The sequence below is a fragment of the Pelobates fuscus genome, chromosome 12, assembly GCF_036172605.1.
Source record: "Pelobates fuscus isolate aPelFus1 chromosome 12, aPelFus1.pri, whole genome shotgun sequence".
Classification (NCBI taxonomy): domain Eukaryota; kingdom Metazoa; phylum Chordata; class Amphibia; order Anura; family Pelobatidae; genus Pelobates; species Pelobates fuscus.
The window spans coordinates 46,656,169-46,682,874 of record NC_086328.1 but is presented as its reverse complement, the minus strand read 5'-3'; the positions used below and the strand labels follow the sequence as shown (position 1 = coordinate 46,682,874).

At 39.1% G+C, this 26,706-nt stretch overlaps 1 protein-coding gene across 1 annotated transcript in view; it reads right to left on the bottom strand.

Moving 5' to 3' along the window:
* ZNF423 (zinc finger protein 423) overlaps positions 1 to 26,706 on the bottom strand; it is a 245,850-nt gene that overhangs the window by 81,872 nt on the left and 137,272 nt on the right. The window contains exon 5 of the mRNA XM_063437907.1: positions 20,642 to 20,726. Within this exon, the coding sequence (XP_063293977.1) occupies positions 20,642 to 20,726 (85 nt within the window). The remainder of the gene's footprint in view (positions 1 to 20,641; positions 20,727 to 26,706) is intronic.

Sequence of the window (26,706 nt, the reverse complement as noted above, 5' to 3'; positions counted from 1 at the left end):
CAATATAAAAGCGTGAGATCCCTTAGTTGTGGGCAATTACATAATAAATCTGATTACAGGTAAATCCGCTCCTGTTTGTCTGATATGATTTTTTTTCCAATCCTGTCTATTTTCATCAATAGGTGTGAAGTTGTCTACCTATCCGTCAGAAAATACAGTGGTACAGCTACACTGAGACAGCGTTTTTTTTTAATAACATGAGTCCCCTTTCATGCACAAATCATTCATTGCAGCAGGCAAAAAAAAAGCTACATTTCTTCATCTTATAGCTACCAATTATTAAATTATTTTAAAAATAAAATGTGGTGTAACAAGCAGCATCAAATATAAATATGAAAAATTTGAAATGTTCAGCATAATGTCACAATTTCAACGTTAAGCATATATGTTATGGTCTGGGTGATATGAGCAATCCGTGTTCGCCGAATACAAAAATAAACAAGAGAAAAGAGATTTCAGCAAGTAATGGCCAACATTCGACATGCAAATAAATAAATAAAAGTGCTCAGAGTCAAGGTGACCCTTTGTAAGTAACCCCCAGTGCTTCTGCGTGCATACTAAACCAATAGTCTCCCAGTAATTAACACCAATGCTTAATGAAGTCCAGCTGCCTCTAAGGTGAACTGACGGGATGCCAACCCTCACAAAATGCCACTCCAGTTTAAGCACACCCCAGATATATTTACATGCTTAGGCTTCTGAATAGACGACGGGGTAAAACTCAGCATGGTGCAAAAACAAAAACAAAAAAAAACACACACATAAAGTGTTGCATCCTAATTGTCTTGGTCGAAACTAAATACCTGAGCATTGCAGCATGGTTTAATCAAAGATTCTTCTGCCAACTAACGCAGTAAGAAAATCGGCCTTACTTTAATGTTGCGTTCTAATGTGATCTAATACAAATGACCTGCAGTGATTCCATTATTTTACTAGCTGCAGAGTTTACAGACAAATGCTCCTTGTCCGTGACTCACTTATCATTTTAGAAGCCTCTTATATACGAGTTTGTTACCATAGAGGTAACATTTATGACTCACATGGTTTAGTTAGCAACAATTCCTGAATCAATTCCAGGGAGGATATCACTTGTCACATAATGTACTAATGTATTCGATGACCAATCACAACCAGGATTTTCATCTGTGCTCTTGAGAGATTTAGATTTGTAGGAGCCAGGTCCAGGATAAACCTTGCAAATGATCAGCACAAAAACTCAGTCAATAGTGAAGCTTATTGATCTTGATATCTATAACTGATTTGGATATATCGTTCTGCCTTTAGGCTTAACATAGATTAACCAAATGTGATTAGCGTTCCATTTAATTCCTGCAAATGCATATGCAGGAGAAGGATGCCTGTCCCATTTATTTTGCAGCTTTTAGAACGTAGAGAAACACATCTGATAGCCCTTTTGACGATTCAGTGGGCGCGAAAGCAAATATTGTTGGCAAACTGGCTCTCATCAACAATGTAGAATATTGTTGTTGGCCGGTAATAAGTAAATAGACTGCTCCAGAATCACAGCATAAAAGTATTTTTATTTTTTTTTGCCAGTAATTCCCAATTTTGAATGGCTTATATGGAACTTATGGCCACTTGCCAATCTGATAGGCTACCAACAGGATGGTTGATGTTCTTTCTGATCCTTGACCTGTGTGTCCAGAAAAAGAGAGGAAAAAAAAAGACTACTAGTTGATCAGTTTGTAGCCCATTCTACATTAGGATAGGTTACGTGCCAACTGAATCTGAACAAAAAGAAGGTCCGAGCAGCTTGTAGTCTTCAATTATTAAGCTAGCTCATAAACAAAACAGTTGTGTTCATCAAGAGCATATTGGAAAGTTGGAAAGATGAATGGCAGACAGGAAAAGCAAATCTTCCAGTAAAGGCAGGAAACCAAATGTAAAAAAGATATGAACACTGTTGGTTTACGAAAATGATTCCAAAACAATCTCAATACGTAATGAAATTCTAACAGTTATATAATCAAGCTGTAGTCACTGCCAGAACTTAAATATAGATATCAAGGTTACGCATTTTAATAGTCCTATCTGTACACAAGAAAGGATGCGGTAATTCCTTTTATGTAATTGGTATTGGAGAATACAATCTGGAATCCCTTTTGTAGGCTTTAAAAAAAAAAAAATTTTTAAAAAAATTAAATGAATAAAAAAAAGTGTAAATATAAAATGTATTTTAGGTCCAAGAAAAACCTGGTCTTCATGGCCCTTTACTTTTTTCTGGTGTTAGTTCTTGAGTGGTTTCAAATATGTAGAGGGAGGAAGGAATTGCAAAGAGATTGAAGGGAGAGGCACAGTAATGAGCGACAAAGAGAGAGGAAAAAGGGAGAGAAGCAGACAAAGTAGGAACACAGAGAGAGGGAAAGCGGGAAATAGGGCAAGAGGAAGAGTATCATAGAAATATAGAATGTGACGGCAGATAAGAACCATTCGGCCCATCTAGTCTGTCCAATTTTTTAAATACTTTCATTAGTCCAGCTTCCTTATCTTATAGCTAGGATAGCCTTATGCCTATCCCACGCATGCTTAAACTCCTTTTACTGTGTTAACCTCTACCACGTCAGCTGGAAGGCTATTCCATGCATCCACTACCCTCACAGTAAAGTAATACTTCCTGATATTATTTTTAAACCTTTGCCCCTCTAATTTAAGACTATGTCCTCTTGTTGTGGTAGGTTTTCTTCTTTTAAATATAGTCTCCTCGTTTACTTTGTTGATTCCATTTAGTAGTAGGGGGTAAGAGGCAAGGGGATTGCAATGGAAGGAGCATGAAAAAAGAAGAGATGGAGAGAAAACTAGAGGAAAGGGGATCGAGTGGTGGGGAGTGTAAATCAACAAGCAACACTTGGCCTTCCTTTGTTTTAAACAAATAGTTAAGGAGAAGTTTAGAAAGTATTGCAGTGTGAAGGTATTATTAATGTAATAGTAATAAAACGTTTTTGTACAATTTTCACTTGTGGCCTTTAGACAGAACAACAAGTTAGCTGTGGGTGGCACTTCTAAATAAATACTTCTAAGTAACGGGCTTGTCTCCAAAGCTGCTCGACCGCAATATCAACCTATCTGCATAGAGAAGCTCTGTGTCACATTACCATGGCAATAGAACAGCTCAATGTGTTCTTCCTTCTAGCAGTCTCGTATCACAGTAATCAGCATTAAAATAAAGGAGAACCTCACCCTAAGAAAAATAAGTTTGGCCTGCGTGCTGGTTCTATAAAATAAGAAAAATAATAACAGCTTTATTTTCTACACCTGGAATAAAGAATGTTTTTTCTCTGCTGCTACCAATTTCTAACCTGATTTGAAAGGAATAACAAAGAATGTACGGTATTACTTGGTTTAGGGATGTATCAGAGTGTCGGAGTAGTGGTAATAACTGATGTAAAAACTGGAATTGTTTTTTTTGTTTACAATGTTCATTTTTCAAACTTTGCAATAGTTTCTGCTGATAATGCTATTGGTCAGACTAGGTGTTCTAAAATGAACCCTTTCTGTTATGCTGCCTACATAGCAGATGAAGATAGGGGAACTATGTCACTTCATAAAATGATCCACTGACATCAAGACGGGAAATCATTAAATTGTAGCATTTAGCATGGGTTAAATATGGACTTCTATATCTGTGCCTATATTAGTATTCATTTTTATATTTAGCTTCTATTAAAGAGGGACATCAGTATAAAAAAATTAGGTGGCTGGATCTGGCTCCCAAATAGGGACACTATACATTTGTTGTAGTAAAAAGGATTGTTGAAAATATGAAGGAGTGCTGGTCCAGTATTTATTCACTTGTGTGCTTGTAGGGTAACAGATACAAGACCACTTGCACCCTTCAAGGGACATGTAAAATAATAGCAAGTTTGCTTATCACTACTCAATACTAACTTTTATTTGACACAAAGGCAGGAAGACTTTTCATCTCCGCACATATCTATGTTTCCAGCCTTGATGGTAGCATTAATAAACATAGTCAGCACCAAAGCTTGAAAAAAGCATTTCTAACAGCATTAGAAAACTTGATCAGCTATGTAGGAACAAGGTCAATTGGTAATGTGCAACAGCATGCCTCTCCAAAATAAAATGCACTGTGACAGATGATGGAACAAAGACAGGGCGTGTTTTCTCATAGGCGGAGTTGGGAGAGCCTCTAGCTGCCTTAAAGATGGCTGCTTTATAGCCTAAGCATGCCAGTTATACAATATCCCATCTTAAGAATTCGTGGCAGGTGCTTTTGCAAGTTTTGACAACCTTTATACATCTTTCAGTGTTAATGAACTGGTAACTCTACATGAAACAATTGTCATGAATAAGTGATTCGTTGGGATATTCATTGTTTGAGTTCAGTCAGTCATTCCTAACATTCTTCGTAAGGCAAGTCTTGTCCTTCAGGGAAGAAACTCAGGCCTGCAGTGTGTTGACTGAAAGTTGAAGTTGGGAAACTTTGGAGCATTTGATGGGTAAGTTCTACAGTTTGTTAATTGCTTTATTGCATCCTACGTGTGTGAATATGTGTGTATCTCCTCCTTAAGATCCTTCACCAGTGTGGATAACTGCTTCTCAATATCTCTTAGTAGAACCTTAATATCCCTGTTTGTAGACTACATCAAGCTGCCCTCATCTGAGGATAATGGATATTATCTTTAGAAAGCTGGGAAAGTATCAAGATCTACCAGTGCAGGCTCCAAAGAAGTGGAAGACCCATCATCCAGAATGGCAACCATATTAGCCACATTGCTTGGGCATCTGGTAGGATAATCTCAATGTATCATGAGCCTCCAGGAGGCAGGTTGATTTGCCTTCTTGATCATCTCCCCATGTTCTCAACAGTTGAAATAGAGTGTTTGGATTCCCAACATGGGAGAACATTTTTAAAAAGACAAAAAATAAACAATGCCAGTGAGACTCCTGTATCTCCAATCTCCTTTAACATCAGCTTCACAACAGTTTAGAATCTAAGCTCACCGCAAACATGCTTTGTTGTTCTGTTACCAGTTCTGGTTCAGAGTCCTATTTTTAAAACCTTAAATTATCCTATTCTCAAATTCTCACCTCACCCCAATTCCTAACCCACCCCTCACCCTATTCCTTACTAAAACACTGAGGGGGAAGGTTTGAGATTCATCAAGGCAAGCACTCGCTATTTTGGGTACAAAGTGTTTAATGCGCAGAGGCATTCTATTGGTTTCCATGGCAGTTGCTCCTTATTAGCCTCAGAATAGCACCTTTTTAGGCTTTGATACATATTCCATTAATTCTCCTCTTAAATTCTGACTACCTTTCCATAAGTATGCTACTATTGCTTGATTCTTTGGTTAAGCATTGTGGCAATCAATTAAATGGTCATATAATTTCTTACCGATGCATGGTTTATTTTCTGTCTTTTTAAAAATGTTCTCCCATATGGCACTTGTTTCTTATATCTAATAAAGGGACACATCATTTTCAAACAAGTATGTACAAACGTTAGCTTAAATGGTCACTCCGAGCACCATCACAACTTATGTCTATTGTATAAATTGTGGTGCAAGGAGGTCCTTTATCACTTTTTGTGATTTAAAAAAAAATATTTAAAAATAAAATGCATTAAAAAGAGAGTGTTCATTTAAAAATACATCCTATAAGACTGGATGACTTGGGTATAGAAAACTTAAATTACTTGATGGAACTAATACGGAAATACTGTGATCTGAGCCAGTTTGCTCACTTTGAAGGCAGTGCTCATGCCACCCACATTTTCAGCCTGATTGGGTTCTAATTTCTGCACATCATTTTCATTTTAGTTTATATGAGCATTGATCTGTATTCCCTGCATTACTGTTTAAATAAAATGTTATGATTCATTTCAAGACTTTTAATCTACATTTCTAATCACTGTGCATCTAGGTTGCAAGTAATGATTGATTTTTTTTCTAGGTTTAATAATTAATATTTACAAAAACCCAAGCTACTGTTAATACATTTTATCAGAAATGTATTAACAGTAGCTTGTTTTTTTTTTTTTTTTTACTAAATGGTGTAAAACTACAATTTTACTACAGGGTGTACAACTGTGCTTACTATATAGGTATGATATGGACATACAAAAAATGTAGTATGCTTAGCTTTTGCATACGTTCTGGGATGTCCAGCGCTGACTACCTACTGGAGGAAAGTGTTCAACGCTATAGTTGATGACTTGCTGTATCAGATGAGAGAGAGTGTGATTTCACCGTGAGGATATGCGTCAAATTAAAAAAAAAAAAAAAACACTATCCAAACACTAACAGCTGCTCACTCCCAGATTCCGACTCTATGGATTTTAAGGCATGGCTCGTGAGGGTCAAATAAATCCATAACCATATAGAAAGTATGGCTCTGGTCAAGGGTCACTCTGAATCGAAGATGGTGCTGGACGTGCTGTAGGAGACGGGTGGCATGCACCTCCAGAGTAAATTCTTTAATACCTATTTGCCATCCTCCCTCTGGCCTATCCCTTTTCCCCTTTCCCATCACCTTCCCCTCCTTTTTTCCCCTCCTCTCAATTTCTGTCCTGTTTCCCCTCTAGCCTACACTTAATTTCTATGTTATTAAAACATAAAACTTGCAAAATAAAGATTATCAAAAACGTTATTTAAAATCTAAAGGGTATATTTACTAAACCAAATTTGCCTTTGAAAATGTTCATTCAGGTTAGTTCTCCTGCAATCATTTGTAATAAATACGTTGACAATGTATTCACAAAAACCTGTATTCTAAGAGAATTGAGCTAAATGGATCCCATTGCTGAAGTGAGACAAAAAATAGCTCAACTAAACTACAAGCAAATTACAACAAAGCTTTAGTTGAACTGTAATTGTTGAACTTTGTTAAATAAAAAATAATTAAAAGCAGATTTAGTGTGGTAGGCTTGTAGGGTTAAAGGGGGTTTGAGGAAGCATTAGGGTGACTAAGAAGGCTTAGCATTTTAAATGTATTTCCCCTGGTTTGTATCAGGTGGAGTATAATATCCAAATTAAGACAATTAGGTTGAAATTTGGCGGTCTGTGAAAAATCAACCCTTATATCATTATATAATATTCAGCTGATTGCAGACATCTGAAATGCAGCTGATTGGTTGAAATAATCAATTTTGCCTTTTTTGAATATTTTTTGAATGGGTTTAGAAAAAAGCCAAACTGTGCCAGCTCATTCTGCACTGCTCATTCTGTGAATAGATCCCACAAAAAAAATCCCCATTACCCAACTATACTAGTACAAAAAAAAATAAAAAGTTAGATATTAGGGAAGGAAAAGTGAATGGTGGCAGGGCAGAGCATCTGAAAAAAATAAAAATAAAAAATAAAATAAACTATGCTGAACTATACTATTCCTACCCCATGTTTTCTCTCCCAGCTCTTTCTTTTTTCTTTTTTCTGTACTCACCATTTCCTCTTCACCCAGGGAGAGCAAAGCCACAATTCTTCATTCTGTGTATGAGTTACTTACATCTGATGGCGTAATAACTTCGCTATGCTATTATCGCTATTTGCCATTTTGTAACAGACACATGATGTGAACATTCCGGTGTGTTTAACATGCTTTCCTTGATTTATATATGCTACTGCCGCTTTAAATTAAAAATAAATTAATTAAACCGTGAAAAAAACAAAAACAGAGGAACAACACATACATAACCAATTTCATAATCTATTATGTCCTATTTGCCAGTTACAACATAAAAGAGCATGTATGTGCATCAGAAAAACAAACGTAAAAATAAAACGCTCATTTCATGTTAAGGAATTATTGGGGTAACTGTACGTACATCTGTACGTACACATAAAAGACACGTTAGAAATTGGAAAATATACGAATATATTTGGCTTGTTCAAGTTAATCCATTTCAACGTTCTCACTTTCAAAAAGGGTTAACGTGCACTTAGAATAATTCCTCAATTATTGGACATATTCTGCTAGCTCTGGGAATTAGAAATCATTAGCGCCATTTCAGTGTTACAGAAGCGTGAAATGTTTCAATTGTTATATTTTAAAAGACCAAAAAGATAGAATAATGTGAAGACTTAATATAAAGCACATGTTTTACACTTGTCAGCAGACAGGAATAAACTAGAATAATCCCTATATAAACCTTAGGAACAATAGTAAATATGCCAGGTTTCTCAGTCGCAGTTCTGCATCCAATGTCATCCGCTCTGATGCCTCAATGTATGGAAGATTTCTAAAGCGCTTGGAAACAAGAAGCCATTAGTAACGTCTGCTTTATACCCTTAGTTCTGGCTCCTACTGGCTGTATTGCAAATTTACCAACACATTTCATTGTCATGTTGGTTGTCTTAGAAGAATGCTCCCAGGGAGCAGAAATACAACCCCCAAGCCCCTGCCAGAGCAGTCTTTCACACAAAAAATGCTTTGATGCATGTTGGGCAAACAGCATGGGGCAGGTAGCAGCGCTCTGTAGGAGCAATACCTGCTCTGTGCACTATGGGTAATCTAGCTGCAGAAACCGGTGACAAGCTCTAGCAAGTCAATAATACCCTCTATAAGATATTTTTTTTATTTTTTTTAAACGCTATATATTTCTACTCCCATGATTTTATCCACATGCCTTCAATTATGAAAACAGAGTTAAACTAGAAAGCATGGTAGGGATAGCAGAATTATAGAAATAAGATACTGGAAGGGACAAATATAATTTTAGGAATAAACAAAAATATATAAGATAAACCAGTGCAGAATCTACACAAGACAAAAACAAAGAAAAAAATAAATAAATATATATATATATATATACACACACACACACACACACACACACACATACAGTTAAGCAAATTATTTTCTCATCAGTACAGTTATACTTATTATGAGTACTCTTTCTAAGCAGGGGGCATTGACAAATCTATCAAACATCTATAACGATTTATACAATTTAATAAGAAAACCATGTACTCGAGGCAGCATTTGCAGTAGCATAATCAGGCAAAATAACTGCAACAATTGATGCCAATTTAAAGTTTCTTTCATATAGAATATACAAGATATTATACCAGCCACACTGAAGAAGGTACTCTGAGCTGCTATTATCATAGATTAATTTGAAGCTAGTTCAGGAATTCTTGAATAATGAGCCCAAATGGCTGGATAAGAAGGTTTGTGTTAACATGGAATGGCAGGGGTCTGTATTAACCAAGGGGAGACCCAGGTGTGAGTGAGTAAAAGGAAGGTGGGCTTACATGTGTGCACCTGCTCCTACTCTTCAATATTTGCCCAATGTTGTCCAGTCCTCATGATACTCTACATAGTCTTGGATGAAGCATAAAACAAATTTTTAACCTTTATTGTAATTTTCTTTATTATTTTAAAGTCTCCCTCCAAAAAATAAATAAAAACATCCTTCTGATCCAAATTGCTGTCCATAGTAGCCGAAACGTTGTCATATTAGGCTTGCTACTGCGATAATGGACGCCCTCACGGTTTGCATGAGGACGGCCAGCGTCTTCAAATCATTCGTAGTAAAACAAATCACCCCTAGTAAAGTGTTTAAATTTCCTTACTACGGGGAAAGCCTAATGCACGCAGCGCGATCCCACATGTGCATTACCGTAGGTTCCCCTCGCGATGACTGTGGAGTAACCTGAGATGAAGCCAGCGATGCGTGACCTTGGCTCTGGTAAAAGGTGAGTGTTTAAAGGGTTATTTAACCCTTTGAATGCCATGGGGGGGGGGGAGGAGGCGGGGACCCAGGTGCAGAGGTACACAATAGTGTTACGAATACAGCTTTGTATTCCTAATACTATAGTGTTACTTTCATTTCATTTGTTACTTAACTAACACAAATACGAGGCAACTCAATGCCCATTTTCACAAGCACCCAACCCTCACTACGATATAAGATGATAACTTGTGTCTCAACAGTTCATGTTTAATGAATGCCCTATGAGTAGAACAAAAAAAACTTTTTTTTGCAAAAATATTTAAAGTCTAGAACTTGCTCAATAATTAAAGGAATAATCAGCAACATATCTATTTAAAGGACCACTATAGTGCCAGGAAAACATACTTGTTTTCCTGGCACTATAGTGCCCTGAGGCACCCTCAGGGTCCCCCTCCCGCCTGGCTCTGGAAAGGGGAAAAGGGGTAAAACTTACCTTTTTCCAGCGCTGGGCGGGGAGCTCTCTGCCTCCAATCCTCCTCCGTTCCGCCCCGTCGGCTGAATGCGCACGCGCAGCAGGAGCTGCGCGCGCATTCAGCCGGTCGCATAGGAAAGAATTTACAATGCTTTCCTATGGACGCTTGCGTGCTCTCACTGTGATTTTCACAGTGAGAATCACGCAAGCGCCTCTAGCGGCTGTCAGTGAGACAGCCACTAGAGGCTTTGGGGGAAGGCTTAACCCATTTATAAACATAGCAGTTTCTCTGAAACTGCTATGTTTATAAAAAAAAAAAATTGGGTTAACCCTAGCTGGACCTGGCACCCAGACCACTTCATTAAGCTGAAGTGGTCTGAGTGCCTAGAGTGGTCCTTTAAGCTCGTGTTAGAGGCTATGTTGCCAGGATACTATTGGTATTACTCCTAAGCTGCACTGGTAATGCAACTTTACACTTCTGCATTATCCATGCCAACCTGGAAGGTAGTGATAGACTGGTTAGGCCCAGCACTATTATCCTTTCACTGCTGTACAGGTTGGACAAAATAGACATAGATAATGTTGAAGAGTAAATTCAGCATTATCAAGGCAGCTGATGAGGAGGCGGTCCCTGGGTGCCCGAGAGATCAACAGTTTTGTCAATCCACTCAAAAAAATGTTTGACAAATAGCCAGGAGAGAGCACCCAGAGGTTCTTGATAGCATAACACGGAGGGATACTTTTAGGCTTAGTTTAACCCCTTAAGGACACATGACGTGTGTGACACGTCATGATTCCCTTTTATTCCAGAAGTTTGGTCCTTAAGGGGTTAAAGGAATACTGTCATATTTGTTTTACTATTAATGTTGACAATAAAAGATTAACCCCTTAAGACCGGAGGGCGTACTATTACGTCCTTTTAAAAGCGGCTCTAAACGCCGCCGGACGTAATAGTACGCCCTCCGGTTTTTAGTAACTTACCCGGTCGCTGGCGGTCCCACGCCGGCGATCGCGGTTCGGGGGACTCCCAGGGAGCCCCCCGCGGCACGTCCGCCCTCCAGGAGCCCTCCCGGCCATGTGAGAGTGAGGTCCTTGCGAGGACCTCACAATCACATGGCCGGTATAGCTGCCTGCTGCATTGCCAGCAGGGGGACCAACTGTAATGACAGTTGGTCCCCCTGCTGGCTGAAAATCAAATAATAAAATGTTAAAACAGTGTAAAAAAAAAAAAATTATATACTTAGATCATATATATATATTATATATATATGATCTAAGTATATATATACACATATACACACATACACATACACCGTCTAGGTGTATTTTAATATTAATATATATATAATTATATATATATATTAATATCAAATTACACGTAGACTGATACTGATTAAATATATATATATAATTATTGTTATATATATATTTATAAATAATATAAAAAAAATTAATATGTAAATATGTAAAAAAATTAAATAAAAAAAATAATTAAAAATAAAATATAAAAAAATATATAGATGTGTTTTATTTCGTTCTAACTGTATTCTGATATTAATATATATATATATTTATATCAAAATACACTTATAACGAAATAATATATATATATCTATATACAAAAATATATACGTATATATCACTATATATATACCTATATATAAATAAAAATATTAAAAAATATATATATATATATATACGTATATATACACATATGTATATATATATACATATATTAATTCTACACATATATTTATGTAATAATTTTACATAATTAGGTATCCTAATTAATTACAATTAGCGGGACCTGCCTGACCACCCATGCCGAAAGTATAGGGAATTTAATTTGCTAGCACTATATTTAACCCTATAACTTTCCAAGACACCATAAAACCTGTACATGGGGGGTACTGTTTTACTCGGGAGACTTCGCTGAACACAAATATTAGTGTTTCAAAACAGTAAAATGTATTACAACCATGATATCGCCAGTAAAAGTGACGTTTTTTGCATTTTTCACGCACAAACAGCACTTACAGGGACGATATTATTGCTGCAATACTTTTTACTGTTTTGAAACACAAATATTTGTGTTCAGCGAAGTCTCCTGAGTACAACAGTACCCCTCATGTACAGGTTTTATGGTGTTTTCAAAAATTACAGCGTCAAATATAAGGCTTGTGTTTAATTTTTTTCACATTAAAATTCGCCAGATTGCTTACGTTGCCTTTATGACCCTATGGTAGCCCAAGAATGAAAATTACCCCTATGATGGCATACCATTTGCAATAGTAGACAACCAAAGGTATTGCAAATGGGGTATGTCCAGTCTTTTTTAGTAGCCACTTAGTCACAAACACTGGCCAAAATTGGCGTTTTTTGCATTTTTCACACACAAACAAATACAAACGCTAACTTTGGCCAGTGTTTGTGACCAAATGGCTACTAAAAAAGACTGGACATCGCTTATTTGCAATACCTTGGGTCGTCTACTATTGCAAATGGTATGCCATTATGGGTGTAAATTTATTTCCTGGGCTACTATACAGTCTCAAAGGCAACATAACCAATCTGGCGAATTTCAATTTCAAATGTAACACGCTATATTTGACCCTGTAACTTCCCAAAACACCATAAAACCTGTACATAGGGGGTACTGTTTTACACGTGAGACTTTGCTGAATACAAATATGTGTATTTTATTGCAGTAAAAGCAAACAGTATTATGACATTGACAGTTCAAATGTCATGAAGAACAAAAAAAATAAAAAAAAATCTTATTTTCTCCCATTTTTTTCATATTAAATTATGTTTCATAGCTAAATATTTGATATTAAATGAAAGCCCTGTTTCCCCTGAATAAAATGATATATAATAAGGGGGGGTGCATTTAATATGAAAGAGGTGAATTACGGTTGGACAGACATATAGCGCAAATGCCAGGTTTTGTTTACGTTTTGTTTCGTTCACAACTTGTACATTTGGCTGCGGTGTTAAGGGGTTAAGTGTAATATAGTACTGTTGACATTAGTTTGTGATGAGTAATTTATACATAGGTTAACAGGAGATGCAGTGAAAATTCTGTATTAATACAATACACAGAGTGGAACATGCAATTTTAATTTAACTAATAAAATGTATCAGGATTATGTGCTAAACTGAGAACTAAAAGTGAATTTCAAATCTAAGGCCAAAGTAGCCGCACTGTAAGCACAGTAGAGTTAGAGATTTTTTCTAGTTCAGCAATATTGGCCATAAATTTGAAATTCATTTAGAATTAATTTTGAATTTTCACTTTAGTAAACAATCCAATAGGAGTTTTCCTTTTAAGTATGAGTTTTTCTTTTAATGAAGTCCCGTCCTCCTAACAAGCTTAGTCAAGTAAGGGTCTTAAATTGAGTCTTTATCATGTACTGACAGCATATTTCATATGAAATAGTTTCAGTAAAGTTCCCATCATCCATGATCTCATTTAGTTGACCAAATAAAAAATAAAATAAAAAAACAAACATGCCAAATTAAGTAAACCTTGTTTATCCACAGGAGCAAATGTGAGTATTTCAATTCTAGCAGAGGAATCGATATTTCATTCTTAATCAACAGCAGAAAATAAACAATTTACTAAAACAGTTATTACAGTAGATGAGGAAAAACATCTGTGAGAACTGTTTTCCATGTAATTATTCTTGCTATTTTGAATTAACTCTCACTGTGACTTTTTTTCAGTTGTGAGGTCGAATTTGTTCTTAAAATTCCAGAAAACTGCTATTATGAAATTTTTTTCTTTTTAAAAAAAAAAAAAATGTGCCAAAATCTAAATGAAGAAAAAAAAAAAATAGCTGATAGAAATTATTCATATCACAGTAAGTCTCTAGTAAACCTGGCAGGGGGGCAATAATCTGGTTGAAATTAACATAAAATATACAACTGCAAATTATCCAGGAAATAAAGCCACGGAGCTCCTAACAGCTTACATTTACACTGGGAAAAATGTTACATTTGTTTGTCTTTTTAAAAATTTAATGAGCACAATAATGAAAAATCACCTTTTCAAAGTCAACTTGACCCTTGCAGAAAACCAATCCAACTGCATTAGGAATATAAAATAAATCAGGGTTGTTCACTAACTGCAAATCTTAGGTAAAAATAGCCAAATTGAAAAAAAAAATATTATCCTGTTCAGTTATTTTGGTTGAAAGATAGTAATTCCTTGGTGATTTCTGACAAATCCCAGTTTTGTAAATAATTCTTTATGTATAGTGGCAGAAGAACAATAGATGCTGAACCTGTTGTCTATAGAGACTTATCTGCCAGGAGGGCTCGCGTGAGAAATTTCTCATCTTGCTACCCAGTATTACTCTGTGGTGCCAGAAATAGAGAGGTTGGATAGGACATCACACTCGGCGCTTTCATGAACTTTATTTGTAACGCACAAATAGCAAGGTATATACATGGCTCCAGAGCGGTCAGCAAGGGAAAAGAAGCCAGAGTGGTCTCCTGTGTTCCTGATACCAGATATTGCAGGGCCTGAGGGTATCAGCAGCCAAACATAGCAACCAACTGTCTCTAGTTAGTAAAGACAGTGCCTATTTTAGATACAAGTCCCTCTGTACCTCTTTCCATCCTACATCTGTCTTTTCTAGGAGCTCATATATTGGTGTGTGAGTATATAACAGCGACCCACATCAATGATACTAACAATGATGTATCTTTAAACTGCATTAAAGGACCACTATAGGCACCCAGAACACTTCAGCTCAATGAAGTGGTTTGGGTGCCAGGTCCATCTAGTGTTAACCCTGCAGCTGTAAACATAGCAGTTTCAGAGAAACTGCTATGTTTACATTAGGGTTAATCCAGCTGTCTCATTGACAGCCACTATTGGCGCTTCCACTCTTCTCACTGTGATTTTCACAGTGAGAAGACACTGCCGTCCATAGGAAAGCATTGAGAAATGCTTTCCTTTGGACGGATTGAATGCTCGAGCGGCTCTTGCCGCGCATGCACATTCGGCGGATGACAGAAGAGGGAGAAGAGTCCCCAGCGCCGAGGGAGCCCGGCGCTGGAGAAAGGCAAGTTTTTAACCCCTTAACCTCTCTTGAGCCCGGCGGGATGGGGACCCCGAGGGTGCTTTCCTGGCACTATAGTGGTCCTTTAAATGTATTTAGAAATCAGTCTGTGTAAATAAGAAACATTGATCTTGTTATAAATTACATTTTAGTTATATATTGTTATTATAAAGTTACCTAACGTTTCTCAGAATAGCCCTGCTCTCGGCCACAACCCCACGGTCACGCCTAAAATTAAATTGGCCCTCTTTGTTTATTTGTGATGTTGTGAGGTATGCAAGTTGCTTTTCACAGGCTGTATGGTTGTATGGAGGGAGTAGGTATGCAGGTCATGAGTGCTGTTTTGTATACTAAGTAAGGATGGCCAAATAAATAAGAAGAAGCCCATGAGGAGGTGGTTTGCTTTCCCAAAATCAATTTAATGCAACAAAGTCTTTGAGTTATTCCATGCCTTTTCCCACAACTTGCAAAATTTGGCAGTGAAAGTTCAGCCTTTAGTTAACTTATGGTTGCCCAAAAGACAAAGTAATATATCTCTTCTCTTATAATATCTTTTGATTTTAATGAAATACTAAGTCACTGCCATTAATATTTCACCTACACGAAAGGTCAAACACTCCAATGTCTGGCTTTAAACCTCTAGATCTGAGTATGACTGTCATAACTTCTGACTTCACCATTTACACATACTCCCTCTTAAACATCGCTATCTGCACCTTGCTTTTCATCTGTTCTACTTGCCACTAGATTGCAAGCTAGATGGCACAGCTCTGAAAAACACTGTATTGATTTATTTCTATCTGTCCGTGAGTTAATCCGTGAGCTAAAGCACTGAAGACACGTTAAAGATAATTTGTGAACTGAGCAAAGAAAATACACATGGTAGAAAAAAAAAAGTAGATGAAAATCCTTGTTAAATAGTTTTCAAAATGAATTAAGACATGTATTAAACAACACTATCCAGTCGTAACAGATTTACGAGAAAGGGGAATAGAATAACCAAACAAATAAACAAAAATAGGGCTTGGATAATTTCACAAGATGCATGTACAGGGTTAAATGGATAGATAGCCCAAACAGGCTCTGTAAGGTCTCAGCCTTCCATGGTAACCAAGAAAAAATGAGAAAGGGGAAAAATAACATGCATCCAGAATGCAAATAGGATTGTAAATATTTTATAAAATTGTTGAATGTGTCCCAAAAGCTATAGGTCTTAATTGAGTGAAGGTCTCTTTTTTTATTCCCAGTCAATATATGGAAATGGAAAATGCAAATGCCGTGTTTTTCTACTTTTACAGAGACCCGGGAGGTGGCAACCCTTTTCACAATTGGTCTCAACTTTATTATCAATATAATTTGGCTCCCCTCTTGATAGTCCCTAAAGCCCTGGCTGCTATCTGCCGGCTGCTTCAAGAGGAGAAATCATGGAATTGCTTTGCAACATTCTGCAGGGGATACAAACCCTGGACACTGCCAGCTTGGCAACAGAGCAAGCTTGATATCACTAGTCCAACAGGCATGGAGAGCGCAGATTCCTGTACTGCTGCAGACAAATCTGAAATAGCTATTACCTGACTGTATAGAATCAGTCAAGGATACGAGGCCATGAAAGGGAAAGGTGGGGGGGTGGAGGGGGGGGAGGGGACTTAAATCCTTCAATGGACTGACAATCATTATTGTAAAGTGAATAAATTAAAATGGAAACTACAATTGTTTGTATGTCTCTTTATATGTTTGCAGTGTGAGAGCTCATATACATATGCTTCCATTCCTACCTAGACTCTGCCTTCAGGAAACAGGTTGTAAAATGATATGTACATGCCAGCAGGGTTGGATTACCATAGGGCAGATGGAGCTGAAAGTCCATGCCCATGGAATAGACCCATTGATTTAAAGGGACACTATAGTCACCAGAACAACTACAACTTATTGTATTTGTTCTGGTGAGCATAATTATGCCTTTCTGGCTTTTCAGAGAAAATGCAGTATTTACATTACAGCCTAGAACTAACTCCACTGGCCACTCCTCAAAAGGCTGCTAGACATGCTTCCTGTGGCAGTGCTGCACACTATTCAGCACTGCCATTCAGTGTCCCCACCCTCTTCACGGAGACACTGAACTTTTCTCATAGAGATGCATTGATCCAATACATCTCTATGAGGGGATTCTGATTGGCCAGGGCTCTTTTTGACTTGTGCTGGCTCTGCCCCTGATCTGCCTCCTTCACACTCTCAGTCAATCCTATGGGAAAGCATTGTGATTGGCTGAGAACAACACTTTTTGATGATGTCAGCCAAGCAGGCAGGTCAGGGGCAGAACCAGTAGCTGCAGATATAGCTATATTTATGGGGACAAGGGCGGACAAGTGGGGCAAAGCAGTGTATTGCAAACAAAGTACAAAGTACAGCAGAGCTCTAAAATTAACATAGAAAACAGCTTGCAATGTCTATGTTTGGTATAGCACACTTGCTATTGGAATAACAATTTTTAAAACTTCCAAAAGGTTGATAGATTGTTTGTTCAATAAAAATGTTTTGTTTTTGTTTTTTTAATTTCCAGCAATAATCCAATTTTATGAGTATAGCATACACACATATGCCATCTATAAATGATATGTGTGTTTTATAACAAACAACCACTCCTGAGAGTAAAGTGTGCAACCAAATGAAGTGCTTAAAACAATTGTTGTATAAAGTGACTAGCAGATCTAACACTCCCGTGTGGGGTTACCTCCTTACCCCACACTCTCAATAAAACCAGTGAAAATCGTAATACACGTGTATGCAATGTTATTTAGCGCCATTACGATTTTTTTGTGTGTGTTTTATGCACACACCATCTGTACAAATGACATGAATGATATACATGTGTGTTTGTATACATAAACGTATACAAAGACACACATAATATACATAGTACACAAAAAAAAATGACAGTCTGCTTTTTAAATCCACATGGGGGAAAATTAACTAGTAAAATGGTTTTCCGTCTTTATCGTATGTAAAAAATAGTACAAGCCCACCAGTAAATGAACTGTTCCAGGCTATTTGTTTAGCCAAGATGCATTTGTATTAATGCATCTTGGCTATCTAATTTTGGTAGAAAACTCAGTTCTTATGCACAATGTTTTAGCCTGTTAAATACGTGGAAGTCTATGCCTTTCTGAACGGAACTTTGTTCTGCAGCAGTGAGACCTACAATCAGCTCCCTGTTCCTGCCACTAATCTCCATTCATTAGCAGGCTCCATGCCTCCTACACTGTAAGTACAGCCTGCAATCTGGGTCTCGGCTTCTGCTTCGCAGTACAAGAAGAGCATACCATTTAGTAGCAGCGCCAAGGGGAAAAAAAATCCTGGAAAAAAAAACCCTTCTAAACACAAAAAGTTGCAAGATCATTTATATTTAATCTTTAATTGTGGTGCAGCAATTGAAAGTTTAAAGTGTAGATTAGGGCAGGTTTAATTCTGGAATCATGGTAAAAAAACGACAAACTGCTGTTTTAATACACTACATCATGCGCATTTTGCTTCCATTTTACATATTTTATAGAGGGTATCTTTAGAAACGTTTTAAGGAAGCAGCCATTTCCCCATTATTTTTAGGAATGTGCTTCATGCTGAATTCAGAAATAAATGTAAATTACTACAGGGTTATTCACAAAGTATCCATTTTTGGTATTTCAAAGCTAATTTAAAATCTTTAGGCCAAAGTAGCTGAATTGCATATACGTATAGCCAACTTGGAGCAGGTTCCCAATTCGGCTATACTGGTCTAAAACTTGACTGTACTTTGAACTGACGTTGAATCCTTAACGGTTTGCACTTGAGTGAATAATGGTGTTGGCGTGGCGGCATACCTAGATTTTCTGTTCTCAATTGATGAGTAATGTGATCACGAAATGTTGCGATTATTTTTTGCACATGTACCGCTTGGTTATTTTAAATACAATGTCAGAATTTATTTTTGTGTTGTTAATACCTGCAATAAAATTAGCACGTGGGAATACATATCCTATTCAGTTTACACCTGAAATGCTGAACTATCAAACTCCCTACACGTTTACATGTTAAGACAAGTCTGTTATTTTCGCTGAACTGTGGTAATTGGGGATCTCGGGGTGCTTTGCTCATGAGATTAGTACATGTTAAAATACAAGTAAAATACGCTTTTTAAAGATGACCAAATGGGGACAAACTGAGGTGTTGGCCTTTTATGGAATGGGAATTTTATATTCTGAGAGAAAACTTCCCAAATGTCATTACGTCTTTCCTGGAACATGCAGCTAGAATCATAGCAAGGGAAACAATCTGGGTTTTCTTTTTTATTCTTCCTTCCTGTAAACTTACAGTAACAACGTATTTAAAGTGATATTGTCGTGGGGGACAAACTAATTAATCTATTACCTAGGGTGTAGCGGTCTAGACTATATATAAACACCTGACAGACAGAATAAGATGCTGCTGACTAAAGCACCTTTTTTTTGGCAAGGAAGATTCAAACTGATTTACTAAACAGTGCATCTTAAGTAAGGAATAATTGATGACAGACCGTTGAATTATTATTAGAAAAATAATGCACACCGGAGGTGGTAATGCGGTCACGACGCGAAAGCGGAGTGGGCGTTACACCTTGGGTGTGCATTATTTTTCTAATAATTCAACAGCCTGGAGTTAATTATTAGTATAAGCGGAATATTTGACTCCAGGCCGTTTAATTCTTTTTCCGTTATTACAGTTGACTACGCGAAGTGATATGGAACTGTAATGCGGTCAAGACCTGTCTGGAACTACTTTAGCCGTGCGTCTCCCTGAAAATAATGCACACCTTAGAACGTTCGTCAACCAATTAGATTCAAGCATCCAACGGCCCTGTAGTATAAGAAAACTTTAAAGGCAAGCATTTTTTTGTTTGGTCTTTTAATGCACTATATACATTGTGCATTGAGGTTCGTGTCCCCCCTATAGTTACCTTTTAACGTGCTACCAGTACACATTTAGGCATTTAAGTTATGATACAGAAGAACACCTACTGTTACACATCTTTGTACATTACAAATCCAGGAAGTGTAAATAAAAGCATTCACAAGGTATTGAGTATAGATGTGACACATGTCTCTTATGGGAGCAGACCGTTTGGGAGCGTAATCCCCTTCTGTCACATGAAAAACAAGTTCTAACCCTGAAAGGTTTGGGTGTTGGGTTTTCTCGTATAATAACTGGAAGTCACAAATGTTACAATGTCACAAAATTATTTTTTTTAAATGTGGTTTTCTATTATTTTGACCCCACAGGGAAAGTGTCAATGTGGGTTCAACCTATAATTTGTGTACCACCCAGTAACAATTATAGTTTAGACTGGGTAACCCTGAGAACTACCTAATAAACCTAACACTGGAGGACAGAATGCATTATACACATTAACCAGGTCTCAGGTTTCAAGCTTACCGATCATATGGTTGGCAACATGGATCTGAATTTCTCTTTCATTCTCGAAGGTCATCTGGCATTTGATGCACTGGTAGGTTTTCTTCTATTAGATGGATGGAAAGAGAGAAAAAAAAGTTGGTTTCTAAGAGTTATAAAGATTCATTACCAAGGATTATCAAGTAACTTAATCACATTTTCCATAACGAACTCTCAATTTGATTCTTCAAGAATAAACACAAATCAAGCATTCAAGGGACATTAAAGTAGACAAACGTTGTCTTATGTTTTAAAAGAGAAATAGATCAGAAATGAAACGAAGAAAAGAACTGATTCTGAAAGAGGAAGAAAAGAGAAAACAACAGAAGACAGGCAGGTTTGAGGTGACAGAACTAGTTTAAGGCTTGTCCCTTATTGCGACAGTCCAGATATGTGATTGATCCTAAAAAAGGTCAATGGCCATTAGAAATGTGTTTAACCCCTTAAGGACCAAACTTCTGGAATAAAAGGGAATCATGACATGTCACACATGTCATGTGTCTTTAAGGGGTTAAAAAAAAAAACTAAATCTACTACAGATAATGTAATTTCCTTTGCACTAAACAATAACAAAATACATATCATTTTCTGTATTTAGAAAAAGGAAAAAATAAATAAATACAATTGTTTCAGAATTGAAAGGAGGCTCTAGATGCCAGATGTAATTTTCCAGGTGTTCCTCTTTAGTATGAGATGGCTGAAGTTGATACAATGTTGTCTTAACAGTAATAATTGTGGCAAACAACAATTTGACACAGTGGAAGCTTCAAGGCCTGTACATACCATGGTAACAGGTACCTGCATGAAGCAACATTGTATCATCTTTAACTGCATGACTGAGATACTCCTGGCAATTTTACTTTAGCATTCATGGCTGTTTTCGGATATATTCATTTCAATTTGGAAAACAGAATTATTGGGGAGGTTCACTGTATTTTCTATTGATTGATGAAGCCACAACTGTACCATAGGATTGCTATTCTCAACAGGGCACTTCTCGCAACTTAACCATCAACGTGCTTTGTGCTGGTTATAGTGCTTAAATAGTTTCTTTAAGATGATGTTTACAGTTTTTCCTGGCCTTAAAAGTTTGAAAATGTATATTTTTTCCCCATGGAGGCTGTGTGCCTAGGCAGGGGAGGTGTGGCTAGCACTGCATAAACAAAGCAATTTAAAGGGACACTATAGGCACTCATATCACTTCAGCTCATTGTGCAATGTACATGTCCCCTTTAGTCCTGCAATGTACATCATTGGAGTTTTAGTGGGTTTTTTTTGTGTGTGTGTGTGTCAGACAGCCACTAGAGATACTTAATGATTGCTAAGAAACCTTTGGTCGCCTAACTAATGATGGACGTCCTCTCGCTCTGCATTGCAGCAATGTTATCCTATGGGAAGGGACTAATGCGCTTGTGGAGCGTGCCCATTAGCCTCCTCCCACCTGTTGGAGGAGGAGAATGCCAACCCAATGCCAAGGGATATCAGCGCTGGAATCAGGTGAGTAAATAAAAGGGCTTTTTTTTTTTTTTTAAACCACTATCTGCCGGGGTGAGTTGGGAGGGAGAAAGGAGGCCAGAGGGAACTACAGCTTTGTATTCCTTACACGATAGAATCCATTTAACTCCTAAACGATAGTAATTTTACCACATGACAGGAGGCTTCATATTTGCATATCTTTCTTTACTGAAAACTCCAGCAGCATAGAAACAGTAACAACCAATCAGAGAAAAGATATGCTGCCCATAAAAGGGCCTGTCTATGACATCATTTCCTCTTTCTTTGCTGCTCCAGCCATCAACAGGTCAGAGTATTTTGCCTTGTGCTAAATTTTCTGTGTATCTGCTTTATTTGTGTATTGAATTATTTTGAATTGCTTTGTTTTATTCTTGCCCTGACTGCCTGTACCTGCTCCCCTCACTCTATCCCTGTGCTCCGTTATAATTGTTTCCCCTTTAACTTTTTCCGGTGATCCGCGGGCGGCGCGGCTGTCAGTGCCACGCTCGCCACGCGGACCTGCCTCTACCGCACGCAGGGTCTTGTGGGGACGGGTGGAGGGTAGCCGGGGCTCACTGTGTTTGTTCCGCCGCGTTTATTGCATTTCGCTCGCGGCCGCGAGCGGGAACCCCTTCCCCACGCGGCCGGCGGCCATCTTGGATCTCGCGGTTATCGCGAGATCCGCGGCGGCCTCTCTCTGTGGTTCGGTATTCACCCGACCGCCGTAACGATACCGGGGACCGCCCTCAGGGTGACTCTCCGGTTCCTTTTTCCCTCAACCCTTGCACTGCTGTGCAGGGGAATATATATTTTACTGTTATGTACAAATTTCTCCCTGAGGGAGAAAACTTCAAAACATTTTTTGTCCTGTTTCTGTACATCTGCCTCACTGAGGCAAGGGAATGCATGCTCATAATTGGAAGGCTTCTAATAAGATTGTCATCGTCCCCTACAGTGTGACATTTTCTTAAAGGGACATACATATACATATATATTTTCTCACCCCTCAGGGGAATTTTGCTGGCACTATTATCCCCATCAGGGTATATCATTGGTTACCCTACACAGGGTCCTATTACATTACTGCACCCAAGGGTGAAATTTATGTGGGTGTCCTCTGGGTATTTTTCATGGCACACCACCTGGGGTGACCCCCCAGATATGCATGCAGGGCGATACAGCCCCCCCTTTTTTTGGTTGATGTGGGTGTCCTCTGGCTTCCACGGCACACCACCCGGGGTGAACCCCGAGAATATGCACGAGGGCTTATCCTAATATATAATTTGTTGCCCTGTTCACTATATTACGTGCATCAAGCCTTCCATACATACAATCCCACGCCGGGCAACCCCGGTTGTAGCGGGAGCCGACCTATATTTGCATGTGATAAATCATCACGATTTCCCACTGAAACTTGCTTTTCGCCCCACAGGTCGGATACGCCTCAGATCATGGAGGACACACAAAATAACCCAGACTTTCAGGCCATGATCAATGCCGCCGTGGCGGCTTCTGTGGAAAAGGCCCTCTTACGAGCCCTCCCCCACAGCCAAGGCGACACCAGCCCGCCAGAACGCATGGATGCGTCAGGCTCAGAGGTGTCCAAGGCCAAAAGGCACAGAAAGGCTTCGAGCCCCCCTTCTGCCAAGACAAAGGGCAAGCTACCCGTCAAACGGGTAAAGAACGCGGATCCTCAACCCGCACTATTCGCTCCCCTATCCTCGGAGGAGGATGAGGCCTACGGGCCACGCCCCCTAGACGTGGTAGACGAGTGGCACGGGGACGGCTCACCCTCGGACGACGTGGAGTGGCAAGACCTACCACCTACCTCCTCAACTTATGTCAAGGAAACCTTCCTAGGCAAGGAAGCCGACGACGACCACCACGCCGGTGTTTTTGGATGACATGGGGATGCCTTTATTTGACCCGCGTACCATCCGGCATCCTCGCTCCTCTGAGTGGACACTGCCAGAACATCTGGCGAAGTTCATCCACTACTGGCTGCGCAAGCCATTGGAAAAGGAGGTACGGACGCGCCTCCGGGCCGAATGCCCCAGGCCACTGATTCCCGACAAAGTGGCACTAACGCCCGAATTCGATGACACGATGGTGGTGTTTATGTCACGCTCGGGCAGAGACCCACGCAAAGGGGTGGAAAAGGGCATGAAGGCGGCACAGGACAAAGTGCTGGATCTGCTGGGCCCCATAGCTAAGATGCTATATTTCGCTGACATGGCCCTCAGCCAAGACTCGCAACTGGACCCTCATGTCATACGCGAATGGGCCCAACGCGCAATATGTCTACTAGGCAACGCTAACGCCGCACTTTGCGTCGAGAGACACAGATCGGCGCTGATCAGGATCGACAGCAAGCTCCTGGAACTGGGAGCCAAGGAATTTGGACCAAAGGCCCAGGGTCTACTGTTTGGCGATGCTTTCATCTCAGAGCTGAAACGTCATGTGAACTTGTTCACGACCTTAAACAAGGCCCAGACCTCCCTCAGGCAGGTGTTCCACACTCCTACCCCAAGAGGTGTTTTTGGAAGGGCTGGCCGCCAGCGGAACCGTGCCGCCAGCCGATTTTGGTCCTCAGGTTCCAGGTCGTTTCCACAGACTTCAACCTTCTTCCCCTCCTCGTCACAAAGGCCCTCTACGTTCCGAGGTGCAGGGAGGACCAGAGGCTTCAGGGGCCGCGGCTGCGGCCGCTTCAATAATGGTGAGTCCTTCTGTACAAACCAATGTCCCAAAGTTTATTGCAGGCAACCTGTCTTCTTTTTTCCAGAACTGGGAACAGATTACCAAGGACGCCTGGGTTCTCCAAACGGTGCGCGGCTTCGTAATAGACTTTGCCGCGCAGCCCGTCCAAACCTCTCCCCCCCCGATACACTACTACTGCGGGGCGCCAGACTGACGAGACCACCAGCACCCAAATATTCCAACCTCTGGCAAGTGAATGGAGTGCTGGATTTCCTTCGGGGTTGGCCAGACAACCCTGCGCTATCGCTGAAGCAACTCTCAGCCAAATTGGCCTTGTTATTATGCCTCGTCTCTTTCCGACGGGTGTCTGACATTAGGGCTTTTGACGTGGACGGTTTCTCTCTCACTCCAGAGGGAGTCACTTTTTCCATCGCAAGACGGACTAAATCAGATTCGTCCTCTGTGTCTTACCCATATTTCGAATCAGACTCCAAACTGTGCGTTGTCAAGACACTTAGGAGATACGTAGAAATCACAGCCGCCCTCCGGCACTCCTTGTCAGGCCAGTTGCTGATTTCCTACGTAAAGCCTCACGGCCCAGTGTCTGCGACAACCCTGGCCAGATGGGTTCGCTGGTTACTCCAGTTGGCAGGAATCGAATCTAGCTTTGGAGCACACTCGGTCAGAGGGGCGGCAGCGTCCCAAGCGTTCTTGGCAGGCGCCTCCCTAGCCGACATTATGCGGTGTGCGGACTGGTCTCGGGAAAGTAAGTTTCGTACTTTCTATTTCCGCCAAATTTCTCATGCTTCCTTCACACTAGTTCGGCCTAAGCTTTAAAAATGCAAATATGAAGCCTCCTGTCATGTGGTAAAATTGAAGATTATATTAGCTTTAGTGTACTAATAATCTTAATTTTAGTAATGACAGGAGGCGAATATTTCCCGCCCTGGAATTTCTTTTTTCCCACCCCAGGTTATTTAGTTTGTTTTCAGGATTAGGTCCTAGTGATCAGGTAAGCATAAGTTCTTGCTGTATATGTTAACATATTTGATACGTTGTTTGGTTATCATGTATGGATTATGTAATTTATCAGTTTTTCCTTTGGTTGTGGTTGTTATGTTTTTCACGTTCTGTTTTGATGCCCTATATTTAGGTATAAGACTACGCATTTTACTATACATTACTGTTCAGACATACAATGGTTATGATATGCGGACATGCTGCCACGCCAGAAACCTTTCACCTTTTTCTTTTTCTTTCAGCGTGAACATCCATTTTACGGGACGAAGAATCGTTTTCCACTCCGTCACATCATGGATCTACCAAAGTTTATCCTTATATGTTATTGAATTGTTAATCTGTATTTATATGTTTATATACGACTGTTACCTTTTTTTCGCCTCAAAGAAAGAGGAAATGATGTCATAGACAGGCCCTTTTATGGGCAGCATATATTTTCTCTGATTGGTTGTTACTGTTTCTATGCTGCTGGAGTTTTCAGTAAAGAAAGATATGCAAATATTCGCCTCCTGTCATTACTAAAATTAAGATTATTAGTACACTAAAGCTAATATAATCTTCAATTTAGCAGCGAGACCGAAGCAGGGTGATCTATACAACAAAACTGCTTTATTAGGCTGGAAGTTGTTTTGTTGCTTAGACTATGCCTTTAACTGGATGGGGCTGGTTAATTTTGGATAAAAAAAAAAATTACAAAATAGATTTTTTCCCTGTTTAGTTTCCAACCTCTTGAGAACCAGACAGGAAGTTTTACTTGCTATATATTTATGTGCTATATTTTTGCAAGGAGTTACCCATTGACTTTATGAGACTTCATACTCAGAACATGTCCATCT